Below are 20,443 nucleotides of genomic sequence, written 5' to 3'. Positions count from 1 at the left end.
GTGGAGAAATATGGGAGAGGCCTTCGCCCTGCAGTGGGTATAATCAGGCTGATGATGATGATGACTGCTCACAGTGAGCACCATGTGGACACTTGTGCCACCTAAATGTTCAAGTAGTTGCTGGCTGGCACAGCTGCAGTAGTGGAAACTTGGTAATCATAAGATTAGGTATCTAGGATCTTAATGAGGGTAGCAAATAGATGTGTGCTATGAATGCTGTTATCAGAAGGTAGCTCGCTGCTATGCTATGCACATCAGGGCACTGTGATATTTTATGGGTGGTGTAGCTGTGACTTCTCACGCCAGCACAAGATATGCTCAATGCCTGCATTTGCATTTGCGCCTCTGTGGAGATATGCTGTACTGCACATTTTCTCACATATAGCCTGGAACAAAAGTTGAAAAGCGTTACTGAAAGTATGTTATACAATTTGTTTCTTTTTTTCTTTTCGTTGGTCAAAATTGGGGATGTGGGTCATATTCGCAAGAAACGCTATGCTGTTAAGTGTACAAGAGAATAATCTAAGCCACAGAAGTAGAAACTAGGAGTGATGATTCTAAATTGACAGTTTAGAGTGAATGCAATGACTCGGTTGTTTGATGTGATGTAAAGTGTTAGCTGTCTACTTATTGGTATGATTTGTTGTGTGAATGATGACTTTTTCTCTCTTGTGTAACCAGATCAGTGCGTAAATTTACTTGGCTGTCTTCATAGCCTCCTCCAATCGCTGTAATGTCTTTAAATCCATTTATGAGGCTAAGGATATACGTATGTAATAAAACATTTATGACATGTTTAATTGGAGTAATGCATGATATTGCAGTGTTGAAAGTACCTGAATGTATAAGTATTTCTCTCATTAAGTGCTAGAGTATTGCAGGAAAATATGCAAGCTGGTAAAGTTGCAGTGTGTTGAGATTGACAGAATCTCCCCCCTTTTTTCTTTGTGAATTCACACGCTTCCATCACTACCATGACATCATTACAGGCAGGGCCTTAAAGAAACGTCACCAGTGCGCTCAATTCACCACTGGCACACACTTCCTGTTCGTGACCTGGCTTATACCATTTCAGGTCAGTGGTCTAACAGGGCTTGTCTTTTGAGCCTGAGGCAGAGTGGGCCCAGCTTGTTCGTGCCTGCATGTTGGTAATAAGTTTGCTCCCTAATGACAAGGGTCCTAGGATTGAGCAGCTTGTTTGTTTACTTGTACTAGTTGTGTTGTGCATGCCTCACTCTGTTTTTTTTTTTTTTTTTGCACTGCAGGCAGCTTTTTGCTGAGCGGAGGTGGTGAGTGCGTACTGGTCAAGTGGAGCCTGCCCTCTGGCGACCGTCAGTTCTTGCCACGTATGGGCCTGCCCATCAACCACGTGGTCACCTCACCTGATGCTACTCTGCTTCTCACAGCCCACACGGACAACTGTGAGCATTGAGAAAGCATTGGTAACATAGTTTTATGGCGGTGATTTTCGGTGGATGAGCAGGAGCATTTTGGAAGGCCGCTGAAACTGTGCCTATGAAAGACTGGTCTGCTTGCCAAGAAAGACTGAGGTGCCAGTTTGAGCCATATTTCTCGGTGCTGCTGGTCCACAAACAGGGGGAGTAAAGGAAGCTGGTTATTGTGAGTGACAGTATGGGCAGGAAAGCAGTGCTTTTAATGTCCAAACATGTCAGCAAAGTGACTGGTTAGAGCCACTGTTTGAGAACTGCACTGTGTATAAAACAAAATGTTTTGAACTTCTTGGAAGGCTTTCCAAGCCTCCTGTCACCCAATACTGCTGCTGCAGGTGATGACCTGCTTTGGCAACGAACATAGCAAGGAAGTCACCAACATCTTTGAGAGTCTGCATTTTCTTCTATTTGAATGAGGACTTTGTCGTGAATTGTTGTGAATTGTATGAGCAGGAACAGGTCCGTTATCCATACAGCCAAGGTCGTTATTGCATCATTGTTAATTTACAGACAAACAATTGCCGTGATGGCACGATTGCTGTCAAAGTTGGTCTATTGTTTAATTTGTAGAGGTGTTGACACCTTTGGGTGCTTCTAATATTAAATTAAATAATGTATTAAATTCATGCTTTGAAGCAAATGTCAATATTGGAAAATCTCGTAAATTTGGAACTTATTCGAGGTTCAAGAATTAAGGAAAATGTGCTGTTCAAAGGAAGAGTTGATGGTCTCATGCATGCTCTGTCATTTCTGCACAGTTGCATTGCTAGTGGTGCAATCGCATCTTGTGATGTTGACATGCCTCCTGCATAAGGTGCGGTAGCTTCATCTGAAAACTCAGCTTTTGATGACTGCATTGTTCAGCATGTCGCTGACGAGCATACAGGATGTGGAAAAAGGCCCAGATGCGACAGCAGACAAGGTGCGGCAGAAATTTTGATACGCTCACCGTACAGAAAGCCTGAAAGTCGAGGGTGGCAAGTGACGCCTCTCTTGTGCCAAAATACTCCAAACTGGGCGCTAATCGAGGAGAGCTCACCACTCTGATAAAAATTGAAAAACTGTACCAAACTGCTTCAAACTTACGGTTCTAGAACTTGGCGGTGCCAGCAGTTCAGAGAAACGTTGGCTTGGTGGTCGCCTCTGTTCCAAACAAATATGGCTATCTCGCGGTAACACGGTTTTGCATACGGTAGTTTCTGTGCCAGTACACTAGCTACCATCAGTCCCGTGAAGTTTCGGCACGCATTTCAAGCTGCATTGACGAGATGTTGATTGATGTCCTCAGTCTTGTGTGTGTGTGTGAATCTGACTTTTGTTGGCGCGATTCAGACTGGACAGCCAATTAGACCTAGCCTGAGTCAGTTGGTTGAAGGTGTCATTTAAATATGAAGCAATGATAACTTGGTGGGGCAATTCACATGCTCAAATATGGAAATTTCTGCATATACAATTAAAGCTCGTTAATAAGAACTTTGCAGTACTGGAAAAGAAGTTAGTATTATTGATTGGCCTCACAAAATCTGACAAGAATGACCAGCATCAAGGCGAATTTTTTGGGTAAAATTTTTTCCAATGGTCACATACTTTCTAAATGAGAACAATGTTACAATGACTATTTTTCGCATTCCTTTTAATGCTTTATTCCGCGTACATTGTCAGGAGTGTTAAAGCAAAACTTCTCAAAAATGCGCAGTATGCAGGTCGGGTTTGAGGATTGCTACGATAATTCACAGTGCCCTTTGTACATGGACACAGCCTAATCGTCACGAGGTCCGTAGCACTCGTCCGATGCCATAGCCTTACATTGGCATTAGCTGAGAACATGCCAACTGCAAGACTTATTCATATTTTCGAAATAACGGTAGTCGAATTAACAAGCATTTAGTACTTGGAAGTGTCAGAAGTTGCACAGAACAGAAAGCAGGCAGTCACCACCAAGTATACCAGCCTCTACCCTCTGACGCTGCTGGTCACCGCGCGTCGGTCATGACGTCAGAGTGTAGGTACTAGTGGACTTGGTGGTGGCTGCCTGCTTTGTGCCGCTGGTTTGACTTTACCCATTCCTGTACCTGGTTTTATCTCATCTCTCCATTTTAGAGGCATACATCCTCTTAACTATGCTACCCTATCGCTGGGTCATTTCTTTGACCTTGTGTCTGTCGATGGGGTTTGAGAAGAACGGAGTCTTTGCCTGGCTAGTATTTAAAATCAAATTAAGATATGTTCGTGGCAAAATGAGAGGCTGGGATTACTTGAGGAGCATCTCTGTATAACCGGGAAAGCAACCGTATCTTCCTGACGCTTCAAGAATTGGTGTCTATACACCTTTAAACATGTGTACATGTTTTGGCCATTTCTCTTGACAGAAATTAATGTGTTGTTTTTGATGCTCTGTGGCACGTTATTATTTTTTTAATTAGGAAAGGCATTGCACTGCTCTAATGCTTACACTTTGTTGTATCCCTCACTTGTATCCACATGCTTCTTCCAGTGAGCTGAAACTGTGTGCTGGTCAGATGCAGTTCATCATTCTGGTGTTAAAGTAACCTTTTGTTCTACCTGTGAAGTAACTGCCTTGGCCCACAGTTTCTATGTAAATTAATGAGCCTCCTTTTCACTTGTTAATAGTTTATTTCTAATCAATTTTTATTCACACATACGTTGGTACATAAATAATTTCACTTTAATCAAAACCACACACACAAAAAAAAAGACTCCCTGTCCTTTTTTTGTGGTATCAGAGGCTATTGGGTACCTTTACATGTATCTCAGAATGAGCCTGTCATTTTCTTATGTCGGCTCTCTACTGAGTGGAAGTCACGACATTTAATGACTTCAGAATTTCTGTGCATGTAGTGTGAATCAAACTGCGAACGACTGGAACTTGGCTCTGTGGTCAGACTTCTGTTCCACATTTAAAATCTGATCTTACTGGGTTGTTTGCAGGTCACCCCGGTGTAGGATTGGTGCGTATAAGATGACATTACAACTATCTCAGTTTTTGATCATAGAAACTTATTCTTAAATTTAAAAGCCATTACATAAAAATATTAGCTAAGGTATGTTAGCATACACTTTGCATCAGGTTTCATACTGGGAAAAAAAAATTGTACACACATTCTCACTGTGCTCAGTTGATTTAGAGTGAAGTTCCACAGTAGCGGTGAAATGTACAGGATGTTCTTTCTTAGCTACAGAGTGAAGTCGAGCATTGCAGTGCAATGGTGGTGCAGTAGTGGAAGGACTTATATGTGCATGTGTTGACAGTAGGCAGTCTTTCTTTTGCGGGCAATTGTTTTTGTCTGTCTGATAATACTTTTTAATTCCTTTCATCTGTTGTATGACAAAGGCTTCCTGTTCTGCAGGATGCGGTTCTGTCTTGCGTTAATGTTTGTGGCCAGTGATCTCAATGTTAAGGCACTTATTTGGGTCCCTTTGCCTTTCAGGCTTGCAGTTGGTGAACAGTCAGCTGTGTGTGATGCGGAAAGTGCAGGGCCTTGCACTGGGCAAGAGTAGCTCATCACCCGTCCTGCTTCAATACGACCCCCGCACAGGTGCCCTTCTTCTTAGAGGGCAGCCAGGGCACTTGCAGTTCTACCAGCCACATGAAGACAAGCAGCTGTTCTGTGTCAGTGCATACCTTTGTATCGCGGTTTCGTGCTGTTATTTTTTACTTCACTTTGTGCAAAACATTTTGGATGGTTAAATTGGTACCACACTCCAAGGCTGTTATTTCTTCCTACAAAGTGCAACAATTTAGGTAGAGCTGTTGCAGCTAGCTTTGTGGCACATTGCAGTGGAACCATATTTAATTTCTTTTTTTTACCTGATCAATTCACTTAACGTGTGGTGTAATCATTGCATGATGATGGAATTTCTTCTCTCATTTTGCTGCAGCTGTGTATGCTTGGAAGAAACGCTGGGGATAAATCAAGGTTAATCTGTACAATAGACTGCCACATTATTGTCACAAAGAGGCAATTGTTACTGGAAACAGTTATAAGACAGAAAAGATGAAAACGAAATATAGGTGTCGTCGTCAGTGGTGGATTTTTCAAGTAAAATGTGTGTGATAGTATTTAAGCACATAGACCAGATGCTGTGCTGCACTACCATTCACATAAAACTGTGATGGCCTGTCCATTTTGGTTAGGATGTTTCTAGTTTTAATCAACTGGAGGAAAGATATATAAATTCAGTTTTTTTTTTCACCTATAAATGGGTCTTTTACTGCCAGAAAAATGTCAGTACTGTAGCCTGAAAGACATGGAGAATCAATTTTTGCCAAGAAGGATAATTAGATGGAGTTGTCCTTGTTGTAAAACAGTAAAGTTTCGTTCATTCGGATAATTCAAACTGTAAATGCAGCCCCGGCTGACTCCCATGTAAGTCTATGGCATTAGACACTCATTAATTTGGACATGCGTAGTTCGCTGCAATTCGGATGAGCAGTCGTGTCACGGTATGACCTAAGCAGCCAGAGGATCACAAAAATAGGCTGCCCCAAACCCGGACTGCATGGAACTGCAGTGGCCACGCACTTTGTGGTATGCCAATCACGCTGATGGTAGGAAGTTCCCCTCTCTAAAATAAAGGTCAGTCGCATAGTTTCAGTTTAGCTTTCCTTAACTTCATGCCATTTCACAGCTGCGATTGGGTGCGAGCACAGGCCAGTCGCACTGTTTCAGATGCTGCTTGGTCACTGCTAATTTATTTATTTTCTTCTGATGGCGTTACGATTTTCTAACACTTATAAAGTCATGTCTCATGCACTCACATACTGCTTACACCACGCTGAAAGTGCATGCTAGCTCACCACATCCTTAAAATGCGATGGGGCTGCTTTATGAAGAGTCACCACTGCTATTTTGTCTGTGAAAAGATAAAAGAGGCCTTTACAATTTTGAAGTAATCCTTCAACTTTACTGACGGTGTCTGCAAAACAAAACACTTGAAAAATAAAGATAAAGGAAAACCGTCATTCTCACTTTGTTGGTTTCATTTGAAATGCAGATAACCATCATGCAGATGCGAGGGGTTTTCAGCATTTTTTTTAAGTCCCATTTAATCATTTAAACTTTCCGTTAACTCAAATATTTCGTTCTGGTTCCTAGAAGGCTGAGTTATTGAGAGTTTGCTGTATTCCTGTCAGTATTGGCTACAACTCGCAAGATATGGTAGGATTTCGGTTCATGGAGTACTGCTGGCCCAGCGGTGCTTGATTTATGTTTTTAATGCCATTAAAAGAGTGCAGTGCACACTGAACTTTTTTTTCATTGTTTGGACTCTGATTGAGACATAATGATCTGCTGTAATACAGAAACTTCATATGCTTCACTTGGTGCAACTAATGTATTGCAGATCAAATTCGAAGCTGCATGTTCTTGCACGGACTCTCTGGTACAGATGCTGCTTCCTGGTGCACATGCATGTTGCTCATGCGTACCACTATTTTGTGGTACAGTCGCTAACAGAAGATTCAGAGCCTTGATTTTGTGTACATGCTCGAATATTTCACCAGTTTTATTTTTTTACTCTGCAACATGCACATCAATGTGTAACCTGAAATTTCGAATGCAGTGCAACTTATCGATCGATGTGCTGGACCTCATTCACACTTGCTGCAGCACCACAGTCGGTAGAAACGCTGTCATTTAATGTGCTAGAGGAACTTCATTAATTCAGACTTTAAGGGACATTGAAAATTAGACCGCATGAAGCAAAATATAAATGCGCACACATTCTTGAGAGCTCATGCAATTCTTAGGCATCATCCGCTGCACACACCTGAATTAATATTGCAGCGAGAGAAACAATCTATTTTGAGTTATTTTTCTGCCGATGATGCGAAGAGGCAGCAGAAAAGCCTATGGGGGGTGTATGCCATCACGTAGAAAACAAGTAGAAAAAAAAATATCTGCTTTTCAAAGCAAGGATCTTGTGCCTGTGACAGAATGCATTGCAGCGCTGAATGTTCTATTGCAGCACTGTAAAAATTGGCATTTAAAATTGGCATTTTGATGGCAGGCTAAACTCCTCTCCTTCTGTGCAGGCCACATACTGCATACAAGGATATACCATCAGTTCTGAGATTTGTTTCCAACTCTAGTAGTCAGACATAGTTGCATAGGCCAGCAGAGAGCTTGCTTTGACTCTTGGGTTTTTCTTTTTTTCCCTCATCTCTATTGCCACTTTCGACATTTCGCTTTGGGCCCTCTGTAGAGTGGGCACGGCATAATTCCCGCAATAGTGAGCTTGCTTTTGTATCTAGACTTATTTATGCCCAACCAGGGCATCCATCCACAACATGCCTGTGACGCTACTACTACTAAATACCGAACTCACCCGAAGATTTATAGTTATGTGAAGCACCAGGGCGCGCACAAAACTGCTGGCCTCTTCTTCCATCGTAGTTGGCAATTAAGAACTGAAGTGAATAGATTTTTGCTATGAAATTTTATTTTTCAGATGTTTCTACAGTTTCGACAGAGTCTAAAAAATAGGCCGCCTACTGTGCCACCACATAGTATAAACCTTCCTATAGTTTTAAGTAGGAATTAGCAAGGCCCTCGGGTGTGGCAATAGTAGTCTCTCCGACTAGCACCATTTGCATGTGAATAAGGGTTTGTGCCAACAAAACAGCAAGCTGTATAGTTGGCACCAGCAAATATTCCTTCGTTCTAGTTGAACTGTTCTGTTTTCCTTTAAAAGGGCCAGCCATGGCTGCTTGTCTGCACCTGACACAGACAGTGTGGAGATAATGTGAGACAGTGTGGAGATTATGTGAACTGCTTTCTGTGCAGCTGGATGTGGTGGGCCAGAATTACATGACCCAGGAGCGAGAAGGTGGCATTGTCAACACAGAAGTCATTCACATCGCCCTTGCTGGTGACTGGCTGCTTACAGTTGAGCACTGGGCCGATAACAGCTTGGGGCCTGAGACTCGATTGAAGTTCTGGCGCTTCGACCACACCCTCCAGAAGTGAGTGAAAGCACCTTTATGGTGTCAGTGCACTGAAGCAGTATTGCTCAGTTTTGACCCACTTCTGATTTGCGTAGAAAATTGTAAATCTTGTGAATCCACATATCCTCACGTGACAGCCAAAAACAGGCTCCTTGAAAACACTAAGCTTTTGAAGTATTTGCAGCGTGACACGAGTTGCACGGGGTGTCACCTAATCGCATAGTAGCTGGTAGCGATAGATGATTAGCGGATGAATGTATCGTATAACCACCTCATTCTTTCAAATGAATTCTGGAAGGCCTTCAATGTTTGCGTCTCAGGAACTTTGAAACCAATGCTCTCAGGATGGTGCCCTGCAAATTCAGCTGAGGCAGAATGTCGTTGTCAGGACGGGGCACATATGGGGAAACAGGATCCATAGATGCACAATTCAGCAGTCACAGCAAGAGTGCATAAACACACTTCAAGGTGCAGAGAACAAGCGAAGCTTCTTAGCAGACATGTCTTACACTCTACATTATCATTGCTGCCCTGGTGGGTGTTTACAATTGACATAATAAAAAGAGAGCATAAAGTTTTCTTCAGTGACAACCGTCATTGTGACGTTTCTTGTATATGGATGAGGTCAAAGCGTTTAACAGCATTCGTGCACCTCTGTGATGGGATAATCTGGGCATAGAACAGATTAGACTGCAAATTTTTTTAATAAAATATAGCAGTGAAAAGTCATTCCTACATAATTGTTGAATACATATTATGGAGAGACTCTACCATATTTACTTACACGTTCATTTATGCATCATAAAGATCAGCTCAAAATTTTTGGGAAGCAGGAAAAGGTGGGGGAGTTAAGAATTGGACATTTGCATGTTTTGACCGGCGGAAGTTCTGCACTGGAAACATTCGACTGAGCTGACTGGCATGACACATTACACTTTGGAGAGCAGCTGTAGCATGCTGAGAAATTAGTCACCGGAAATTGCGCACTTTAAAACCTAGCGTGAATTACCATGCCTTATCCCTCATGAGAGTGCGGCAGAAGACATAAAGGCCATCATTTCAGTCTATAAAAGTTTGCCGTACGCATGGTAATGACAGCAGTCTGCTTTGGACACACAAAAAGCTTGGCTTTGCTGTCAGCTTGCAATTCCAGTTAATGAACGAATGAAATTATGGCTCTCTGGCCTTCTTCAGGAAAAAGAAGGATTAGGTGTGGAAAGGCTATCCACAACCAGGAGGCAGTGCTAACAGAGTGCAGGAGGTCACAGGGCATTGACCGCATTGCACGTGTGGCTTTCCCAGCCTGCATGGTTCAAATATCACTCCTTGCTCTCAGCGACAACCAGGAGCATAGCTTTAGTTTTAGTTTCTTTGTTCTCCAAGTTGTTTTTTCGTAAGCACTTTGCTAGTGTTACACTCTTTGGATTGCAAGTTACATCAGCCCTGTCCACTAAAAAGTGTGGGAGAAATCTCCGCTGCATTTACACTCTGCTTGTTTCTCCAGTTCTCCGCCGGTCATTGCAGACATGGAATTACTTTTCTATGGAACATCTTTCTTTTCTAGTTATTATTGTCCTTCAGTTTCTAATACCCGTTTTTGATTTTTTTTTACTAATGTCGGCACTCGCATCATTGTGTCTGATCGACATGCTAAACCTGTCGTGTGGCCGTCTTGATTCGTGGTACTGATTCACTTCCTCCACTTCCATGCTTCCAATAGTTTTGTTCTGGACACAAGTGTCTATGCTCCCCACAATGGCTTTCTCAACGATCTGCAACTCTACGAGCCGCGCAGTATGAAGAACAATAGTAGCAGCAGCAACAGCAGCCCTCTTGCACTCACAATGGGTAACGACCACAAGTTTCGTCTCTGGGCACCACAAGATGATGTGGCTTCATCAGAACATCAACGTAAGTTTTTGTTGTGTCTGTTTTGGAAACGTGGTGGAGTGCTGTATTAACCCGAATTCTAGATTTTTTTTTATACTGAAAATAGAAAATAAAGTCACCACTTAGGTTATTATCGAATATTTCATAACATGGAGACAGAAACACATTTTGACATACTTGCCGTGCGTAATTGATGCAACATGTAAATGAGCCCCAACTTTAGGAAAAATACAGTTAAAGTGCTTGGAGATGGCATGCGTGCATACTGAGTCTGAATTCAATGCATCGTCCCAAAGAAACAAGATAGAGCGTGCTAGGCGTAAAGGTCTTTGTTTTGTTCTGCTAAAGTCTGATGGATCTCCTTAAAGGGGTTAGGACACCAACTTTTTGTGCTGTATTTTTGCGTTGTAAACAGTGCGTAGCGATTCTGTAAGCATAGCGCATGGTGTTAGAAGCCCTAATTCGCATTACATAATTTATCATCGCATTATTAGTACGCAGCAGTTTCTGTTCCAGTTCGTAGTTGCCAGGTTCTTACTTGACGTCAAAATACAGAAGACACAACAATGAAATGTCACGTGGGCCAAAACCCTTATGACATCAACGAGTAGGCGCGTCATCTGCTCTGCTTGCAGTGCGACTCTGCCATATGCTCTCATGGCAGAGTCACACTGCGGAAACGGTCAACTGCACCTGTAAACATGATGTTTGCGTCGTTTTGTCGGTCCTGCCGTGCCACAGCAACATGAAATATTCGGAAACATGTTGTTGCCTGTGAACAGGTGTCGTCAACTTGCTCTCCAACAACTTGTGTTTTGTTTTTGTTTTAAATAATGTTGTTTATTGCCTTGGGGCATGCTCGTAGCAGTGCCGATGTCGACCGCCTGCTTCGCTACAGTTTTGCCGAAATTCCTACGCTATGCCAACGCCTGGGAAAAACTAAACAGCTGGAGAGGCTTTGACTATGAGCACTCACGCGTAAATGCTCGCGGTATGTAGTTTGAATCGCACTGATTGAGGTCGGCGCTTTAAACGGCACACGTTTTGAGCGCCGCTTTCATGTGTGCAAATCTGGTGATTGTTGAGAGAAAATTCACAAATTTTAGCAAATGATTGAGTGTAGTTTTGGCAACAGTGAACTGAAGTCGACAATTGCTTACATCGCAGAACGCGCATACAATCACCATAAAGCGCCGGTGTGACCCCGGTGCACCGAGCGATGGTGCAAGCAGCCTGGAACAGTCGGCGGCGTTACTTGTGGAGAACAAATTAGGCTGATTGAGGACAGTCGCCACACGTACATTTTATCGTGCATATTTTATTGTGAGATAGGCTTCTTATAGCAACGTGGTGACGGAAGATGAACCTTTATTACATCGTTGAGTTGCTGACCCGTTTCGAAGTACCGTCCGGCGAAACCAACTAGGCTTATCAACGAGTAGGGTAGACAGCACCGTAGTTCGTCGCCGTTGCTGAAGGCTCCGCACTTGTGCAAGCATGCTACTGTTGCACGAGTATGTCAGCAGTCCTGATAACATTTGTTTTGTTTTTTTCTTGGTACAAAGTGAACGAGTGCATACACCGCCTCACTGCTGCGCCGCCGGACACTCCGACCTCTGCATATGGTGACTGACAACAACGCCGTCCGCCGACCATTGCCGCGCCATCGGCGGCAGCCTTCGCTAATTTCAGTGAACGAATATTGCCATCAAGCAATTTTGGGTACAGTGAGCTGTCATGCTGTTCGTGCGTTAGATCTGTTAGAACGCTGCCAAAGAACAGCCGAAACGAGCTGACCAGCAACATCGTCTCTTACGTCAGAAATCTGTGCAATGACGTCACAGTCAATGCGCTAGCGATGGGTCTGGAATGCAAGAGTGAGCATTTTCACAAACCTTAAAAAAGAATTAAAATATTTTCTACGCCTCCTGTGAGTCTAATACTTGACTCTCATGGTCTTTAAATGCAAAGGAAGCACATGACAAGCTTTGCACAACCTTCTAATTTGATGTCTCTACCCCTTTAACATCCACAGTGCCACCAGTATTGTACACTGAGGGCAGTGATCTGTTTTTGGTGCATTGAAAGCTTGGCATTGCTATTGCATGCCGAATGGTCATCTGTGTCAGTGCCTGATCGCACCTTTCAGAACATAGAGCTCTCTGGCTGCAGTGCAATTTTTGAACACTTATATGCATAAGGTGAAGGTTCATTTCAACTTTATAGAACCAACCATCAAGGTTCGAACCTTGATGGCCTGTGATAGCTGGCGAGCCTTACAGAGTGATTGGGTGACTGAGAAAAATTTCATTATTACAGTAGGCATTTAAAGCGTACAGTAAGCACTGTGGTATTGTGACAGACCTCGGCGGTTATCTTTGTGTTGGTTGTATCGTAAATGAGAAAGCTATGCAGCAATCAACTGCTCTACAGCCGTTCTGTGTTCCTTCACTTCATTCTCCTCTTCGTGTGTGTTGTGTGCTACAAAACTTGTCTTTATCACACCGGTCTTATCTTGTAATGCTTTGTGTCTCTCCTGAAACAGCCTACCTCCCACTTGTGTGTTCTTTTGTTTTCTTCCTTTATGCGCCCGCAAAGCCAAACCTTGCATTGCAGTGCTGGTTGTGTTACAATTGAATAAATGTGATAGGCTGTCAGTGTGGCATGCTAAACTCTCTCATGTAGTGTATTTTTCAGGGCACTCATAAATTTGTGGCCAAAAATAATAGTAAAATTGTTTAGATTTTTAGCAGGGAGCAAGGGGAATTTTTGCCTGCATGCTTCACTGCGTGCCTTTGCTGCACTATTAGGGCTCACTGACAATCCTTCTTTTATTTGCAGCAGCCTACATGACTTCATGGAACTGCATTGGCTCGGGTTCATTTCGGGGCTTTGTGGCTGGCAAGGGCACAATCTCCCAGGATGGCTCTCTACTGGCAGTCAGTTTTGGCCGGTCAGCAACCCTCTGGTCAGAGGACTGTGTTCTGAGGGCAGCTTTAGCCTACCCTCACTGCCCCACCAGTATCACGTGGGTCCCACTATGTTGCATTGATCTTGGAGACAGAAATTATAATCAAGCTTGGTTAAAATGGACCTCCAGTACAGAGAGAGATGTCTGGATTATCGGAATTAATGATTGAACCCGATCACAGTAGCCGATCGTACTATGCTATGGCTACCTGTTATCGGCATATAAGCGAAACATGGGAAGCGGCGAAGTTCGCGATTTGTAAAGTTGATTTTTTTGCGGAAAAGTGATTTTTTTTTTTTTTTTCAAGTTCACGGGTTTTTCGGACCGTTCGATTATTCGAACCATTTCCCGCGTACTGCCAAGTCTGAAAAAACGGTCGGCGACTGCATGTTGCGTGACAAGTGCACAGTTTTCGTGTACAAGCAGAACTTGAAAAGGCCAACAGCAAATAAAAATTTTCACCCCATAAAAAAAGTGTTTTCCAGTAGCACATCAAGAAAGAGTACTGGAAACAAAACATAGCAATCATAACAAAAGCGAATATGCCAGTCATCACTCTTAAAAACCACCATTTTCGCTATAAAATGTCAAAAGGGCAGCCATTACGAAGAGCTGATATTTGCATAGAAAGGGACACAATCGGAACCTTCAGGTGTATAGTTTTGGAATTTTGGCTTTTGGTACTCTTCCTAGAAACCTTAGCGAGTGGCCACGCATTAAATTCGGGCTCTTTGATCAACATGAACTCCGGATGCATGAATTCTCTGCAATGGGAACCAACGCTACCAACGTAGTCTACTGTGGTTGATCCCAGATATGTCGAACTCGAAGGGGATTATGAAATAGTTTGATTTATCGATAATTAAATGTATAGCACATGCCAACAGATGAGCTCTTCCTATGCTCTTATCATTGCTACTTATACTCTGTCTTATCGTGACAGAATATGCGAATTTTGTGTGGAGCACTAATAAGCATCTAATTGCTACAGCTACCTTTAACACTTCGACTGCCTTTTTAGCTTATCTTCATTCGTAACAATAAAGACTGCTTTGGTTATTGGAAAGGGACACACACACGCTTGCCGTATGACTGTGTAATTGCATTATCACAATCCTTCGTGCCTTGTGAATGCACTTTGTTTCTGTTTTATGTTCATGGATTGTGGTCATAATTACTGCTACTGCAAATAAGTAGCAAATGCAGCAACTACAATTTCTTTTTGATAGTTAATAAGTTTGATAGTTTTGATAAGCTTTTTGATAGTTAGGTCTTCATCTCTCTTTTAATAGTTGCTGAAGAATAAAGTGGGCAGAAAAGAGAACATAGAAAATGCTCTGTATGTGTTTCTATCGTTTCTGTTTCTATCTGTTGTTTTCTACCTTTTTTCTGTATCAGCCAAATGGCGTGACATAAATCTCTGTATTTGCAGGGCACTGTCATTTGGGCGAGGTGCCTCTTCTCACCTGCTCACAAGCTGCACAGAGACAAAGCTAGTCGTTTGGGACATTATCTCACTTTCAGGTAACCTATGCTTACTTGCCTGCAGTGGATTGTCTGTATAGGAGGTCATCATACAATGCAAACTCAATGATTACTGTCTGGTCTCAACAATTTCGTTTCATAGCTGACCTAACATATTTCTAACGAAATGGAGCCCGATGGGAACAAGGAGCTGATGCTCTGGGCCAGTAAGGGCATGAAAGCTTTTTTGTGTATTGGTGGCCAATCAGCACAAAGTGATGTCTGTGATGAATATGTTGCCACTTCCGGTATACACCAGCACCACATAGATGCCACTTGGCTATAAGTTTTTCCACGGCCATTAAAATAAACCAGCACATATTGTAGCAAACTATTTCAATCTTTATTTGGTGCTGCCTATATGATGCGGCCTTATCATATTTTTAATGCGCAGAATTATCTTGGCAGTGCCGCAAACATTTTGTTTGTATGCTCAAAACTGCTTGATGCAGCTTCATCTTTTCTTTTTTACGCAAGAGGTGCCAAGATTTATCTCGAATGATTTCAGCCATTCACATCTGCTTTCACAATGTTCCAGGTTGTTCTAGTCACCTTTGTCGGCTTTATTAAGAGGGGGGGAGTGGGTCTTGTCTTAAACCAATTTTCTTTTTTATTGGTCAAATCTGAATGAAACTTTTCAGTCTTGATCAGTTTTTTTATGCCGGTTTCAAATCTGTACTTGGATTTTTTATAGTTACTCAGGTTCAGGGACTGCTGAAGTTTTAAAAACATAATCAAAGGGTACTTCTTACGGGGCTTTTTGGCAATTTCACCTCACCAAGCACACAAAGTAAGTGCATAGATTCAATACCAAAGACGTGCTTTAAGGGCTGATGCTATATTGTTGATGAGCTATTGTCACCATCTTTTGACAATAGCGCTGTTTACATGGACCCAACAGGGGTGGTTTGAGTTGAGTTACCGGGATGAAAACCGATTACTGGCTTCATATGCCCCGCTGGGGTGGTGCAGTGGTAAGACGCCCGACTACTGTGCTGGAGTTCCCGGGTTCGATCCCAACCTTGGTGGCTGCGTTTCGATAAAGGCGAAGCGAAGAGGCGTCCATGTGCTGTGTGATGTCAGTGCACATTTAAGATCCCCAGGTGGTCGAAATTGCTTCCTAGCCCTCTACTACGGCTCCTCTTTCTCTCCCCCGCCGGGGTGGCGCAGTGGTTACGGCGCTCGACTACTGTTCCCAAGGACGCGGGATTGCATCCCGGCCTCGGCAGCAGCTTTTCGATGGAGGCGAAAAGCAAGGCGCCCGTGTGCTGTGCGATGTCAGTGCACGTTAAAGAACCCCAGGCGGTCGAAATTTCCGGAGTCCTCCACTACGGCGTCTCTCATAGCCTAAGTTGCTTTGGGACGTTAAACCCCACAAACCAAACCATCCTCTTTCTCTCTTTCCACTTTCACTCCCACCTTCCTCCCTTCCCTTGCGGCAGGATTCAGGTGTTCACAGAAACAAGTGTGACAGATACTGAGCCTTTTCCTTCCTGTGAACCAATTATTATTATTATTTATTCATATAAATGCTGTCGGATGACGTCGACGAGCTGAGGAGTTGAGTCGAGTCAACTTCGCCGCAGGCGGCGGGTTGACCCGCTCGGCCCCGCTGCGGCAAGTATGTAAATGCATTCGAGTCAAGTCGGGGACAATGGGAGAGGAGAGCAGTATGGAAAACACGAGGGGTGCTCTGGGGAAAAAAACATAATCTGGTACCATCTGCTAGTTCTTCGTCTCGAAGCAAAGCGCAGCTGTAATCACCGCTCATCGAGGCAGGTTCACGTGGACCTGGTAAGGTCGAGTCCACTCAACTCAACCCTTGCAGTTGTGTCCATGTAAACGGGGCTATTATTAACATAGTTTAGTGGCATGCTGTTTGCAGTGGCGTTTCATTTGGTAGTGGTGCTACCGTATTTACTCGCATAATGCTTGCACTTTTTTTCCGAAAAATTGATGCAAAGTTAAGGGGTGCGATAATTATGCGGAGGAAATTTTGAGCAGATGTTTTGGAGCGCTAAAAGCAATTTAAATAGGTGTGAATAGCGATTCTTAGGCCAGCTATTGTAAATATAACCAAAACATTGCTTTCAAGCAAAACCTACCTTTGTTATAAAAGTACAGGGTCACGAAAAACACAAATTGCTAAAGCACTTTATTTGCTGCACGCATCCTCACCAGCCTCCCCTTGTTTCGTGGTATAATTTTCACAGCAGACCATACAGTTCTACTCTTGATCAGAGTCTGTGTCGACACTGCCGACTCCAGTAACGTATGCAGAACCCGTTGACACCGAAGTGCCCATTCTCAGCGCGGCTGCAATGCTGTAGCGCATACTCAATAGCTTTCAGCTCAAAAGCAGCTGTATAGTTTGCGTACTGCCCCATTTCGATGCGACACCAAGAAGATGGTAGACAGTGGAACAAAACAAGTAACACAGACGGAACAAAGGAATGATGACAACGAGACATGGGGATAGCTCACAAAATAGCGGAAAGAAGACTACACGACTAAACGAGCATAATCTATGATGAGGATGATATACCCGAGCTTGCTATCGCTGCCTGGTAGTGCTCGCACACAACTAGGCCAGCTAGTTTCATTAGTGCTCCAAAGATGGCGCTTGCTACTACTAGCAGAAGACTCTCGCGGCAGTAGTTTTGGTGATGCGATGATTATGCGAGGAAGGCCCCGCTGGGGTGGCGCAGTGGTTACGGCGCTCGACTACTGTTCCCAAGGGCGCGGGATCGAATCCCGGCCTCGGCGGCCGCTTTTCGGTGGAGGTGAAAAGCAAGGCACCCGTGTGCTGTGCGATGTCAGTGCACGTTAAAGATCCCCAGGTGGTCGAAATTTCCGGAGTCCTCCACTACGGCGTTTCTCATAGCCTGAGTCGCTTTGGGACGTTAAACCCCAGAAACCAACCAAACCATTATGCAAGGAAGAAAATCCAGTTTTTGGCGCCCAATGTGGAGGGTGCGAGCATTACGCAAGTGCGAGCATGATGTGAGTATATACGGTATATTGTGTAGCTGATCATGCTTACCACATACCCCCTCTGTTCACTTTCTTTTGTACATGTAGTTCTGTGGGAACTTGAGTGTACAGTGACATGCCTGGTGAGGGATGTCTCTTCCAACGTCATGGCTGCATTTTGCAACAGCTCAGGTAGGTGCTTGGGTGCTTAATGTTTTTTTTTGCAACCCTACTGGGAAAATATGTTATCGCCACTTACTTTTGTGTTTCACCTTGGCAGTGCTGCTGTTTGAGCCAGGGAACAAGGACTCGGTGCAGACGTGCAATGTTCCAAATGAATGCCTGCCTGTCAGAGCTGCTGCATTCCTGCCAGACATCTCAGCCAGTCCCTGTGGTGATGCTCTTCAGCGGCTCTGCTTTCTCAGTAAAGAGCAGGTGGGCTCATTGAGCAATATTCCACTATGTACAGTTGCCGGCTGAATTTTCGGACGCCCGATTTTCAGACCTGCCTTATTAATAGGACTTTGTCATGACACAATGATGCTCTTCATAGAGTCAACCTATAACACGAACCAAAATTTCGGATGTTTAAAACTTCTTCTAAGATATTCTAAAATTTTCTAAGATATTTTTTTTGGATTGCAGGTCAAAAGCTGCGAAAAATTGCCACAAAATCACTGCCATTTGTTTTTCTGCAACCTCGAACTCTCATTCCATGCATCCCGCATACCCCTATACTCTCGATAGTAGGTACCGCTAGCTGTGGCTAGTTAATGGACCCATTAGTCCCTGAAATCAGGCGACCTGTGCCATGGAGCATGGATGACGGCGACTGAGCTCCGCCCCATGGAGGACGGGCCAGTAAACACGAGCACTTTTATCAAATGACCATACGTTATGGCTTGCGTGTAGCTGCGAGTGAAAGAGCCAGTGGTGCGGTTTACCGCGGCGGCTCCAAGCGGAGTCGCAGCGGAACGAGTCTACTTGCAGATGGCGATGCGCAAGCACGGAGGGAAAAAAAATAAGAAAAGATTGCGCGCCTGTTTAGTGCACTGAAAAGTGCCCGCTGACAACAGACGCTGCTTTTAATTTATTTTGCAGTACACCAGGTGTCCCAACTAGACACATTCTTCCAGAGAGCTCGCGAGACAGCATTGCTTTCTTTTTTTAAACATGTGCAGCACATAACTTCCACCGTGCCCCCCTCCTTATTCTCTCTCTCTCTCTCTCTTTTTTTTTTTACACGGGTGGAAAGACAAATGTGCTGAGGTGTAGTCGCGTAGGATGCTCTGCCTGAACTGGTTTGGCGCGGTTCTTCCCGCCGTCGCTGCCGAGTTGGAGAGGAAACCGGCTATGAGAAGAGATTGACACAGAAACAGATTGGACCAGATTTTCAAGCCGCTCAGTAAAAAAAGTGATGTTTTTATTGTGCATTCATTTTTGCGGGCTGCCTGGTTTTCCGGGAACTTTTCAGGTCCGAAAAAATCATTTGGCGACTGTATTAGGAAAAAGAGGCTTGAGCACGAAGGTACCGGTGGGCCGGGGGCATTGCTGAATCTGGTTGTGCTCATAGTGTGGCATGAAACTTTAAGAGCACTGTTAATTTGACTGCTGTATAGTTCCACATGGCTACCCGCTCACCTTGAGTTAATTTACAACAAAGGGACCTGAAGCTAGCATTAGAAGGAAACTGTGTTAATGAAAGCCAGTGGTATACTACAGTCGAGCCTGCTTATAACGAACCTGACCGTCACACGGCGTCCTTTCGTAATATCCCGAAGTTCTTAGTAACTGGACCACATACTAAAAAAAAAAGTTGGCGGTCAAAACACGAAATTTATTTCTTTGCAAAAAGGTCTGTGATGCTTGTCTGTTTCTGCAGTGCAGATGCAATGAGGGCAGTCTCCAGTTTATTGAGTCCCTTGGCATAGGCCCTCTATATAGCCCATTGCTACAGACGTGCTTATGGGTGCTGGCTCCGATTTTTCATCCTTATCCTATTCTTCCGCGTCGCTCTCGGCCCGCACTTCAGAAATGATGCCCTCGTCCGTGCATGGTTCCGCAATATCCGTGTCTTCATCCACAGAAATAAAATCATCCCAACCAATGTCATGGCCTCCCATGTCAGAGCCGACGACGCGCTGCTACAAATTGCTGCCGGAATGATCATCATCGGAGGCGTCGGGCCCGACATCCGGCACTGCGGCGAAGAAGCTGGCCTTGCCGAAGCAGTTCCATATGCAAGCGGCCGTCACCTCCCGCCTTCAACATCTCAAGGGCTGAATACAATGAAACTCGGGCAAGTTAGCGGCAAGTGCTCCACAATGTGGCGAATGCGGGAGGCACACGGGAGGCAGGGAATTCCCGTCCGCCATCCTTATTTATACAACTCAGGCCCGACAGACGACGCGCTCACACCGCACTCAACGAAAGTGAGAACAAAGTGCTGCAACACATGCGCACGTGCGACAGTCAAGCAAAGAAACACAGCGAGACCAATGAGAGGCATCCCTGAGCGTCAATGCTGCCATCTGTTGGCTCTTACCGTAGTTGCCTTCAACCGCCCATGGCCTCCGAGATCACCTCTGCGCAAAAACAACGCACGCGCGTGGTGGTGATCTCTGAGGCCATGAACCGCCTGTCATCACGGAGGCCACCAGTGCAACC

At 44.2% G+C, this 20,443-nt stretch overlaps 1 protein-coding gene across 2 annotated transcripts in view; it reads left to right on the top strand.

Moving 5' to 3' along the window:
- Positions 1-20,443, top strand: part of l(2)05287 (WD repeat-containing protein l(2)05287) — a 61,877-nt gene that overhangs the window by 15,206 nt on the left and 26,228 nt on the right. The window contains exons 7-15 of one of the 2 annotated variants that reach the window (XM_084593830.1): positions 990-1,075; positions 1,266-1,421; positions 4,901-5,082; positions 8,258-8,436; positions 10,139-10,329; positions 13,153-13,336; positions 14,712-14,803; positions 17,885-17,968; positions 18,057-18,211. In XM_084593830.1, the coding sequence (XP_084449956.1) occupies positions 990-1,075; positions 1,266-1,421; positions 4,901-5,082; positions 8,258-8,436; positions 10,139-10,329; positions 13,153-13,336; positions 14,712-14,803; positions 17,885-17,968; positions 18,057-18,211 (1,309 nt within the window). Of the gene's footprint in view, positions 1-989; positions 1,076-1,265; positions 1,422-4,900; positions 5,083-8,257; positions 8,437-10,138; positions 10,330-13,149; positions 13,337-14,711; positions 14,804-17,884; positions 17,969-18,056; positions 18,212-20,443 lie in introns of both variants that reach the window. The other variant, XM_084593829.1, reaches the window with a different exon arrangement.

The sequence above is a fragment of the Amblyomma maculatum genome, chromosome 2 (assembly GCF_055883805.1).
Source record: "Amblyomma maculatum isolate TAMU_Amacu chromosome 2, ASM5588380v1, whole genome shotgun sequence".
Lineage (NCBI taxonomy): Eukaryota > Metazoa > Arthropoda > Arachnida > Ixodida > Ixodidae > Amblyomma > Amblyomma maculatum.
The sequence above is the reverse complement of the archived record's forward strand: the minus strand, read 5'-3'. Positions and strand labels throughout refer to the sequence as shown.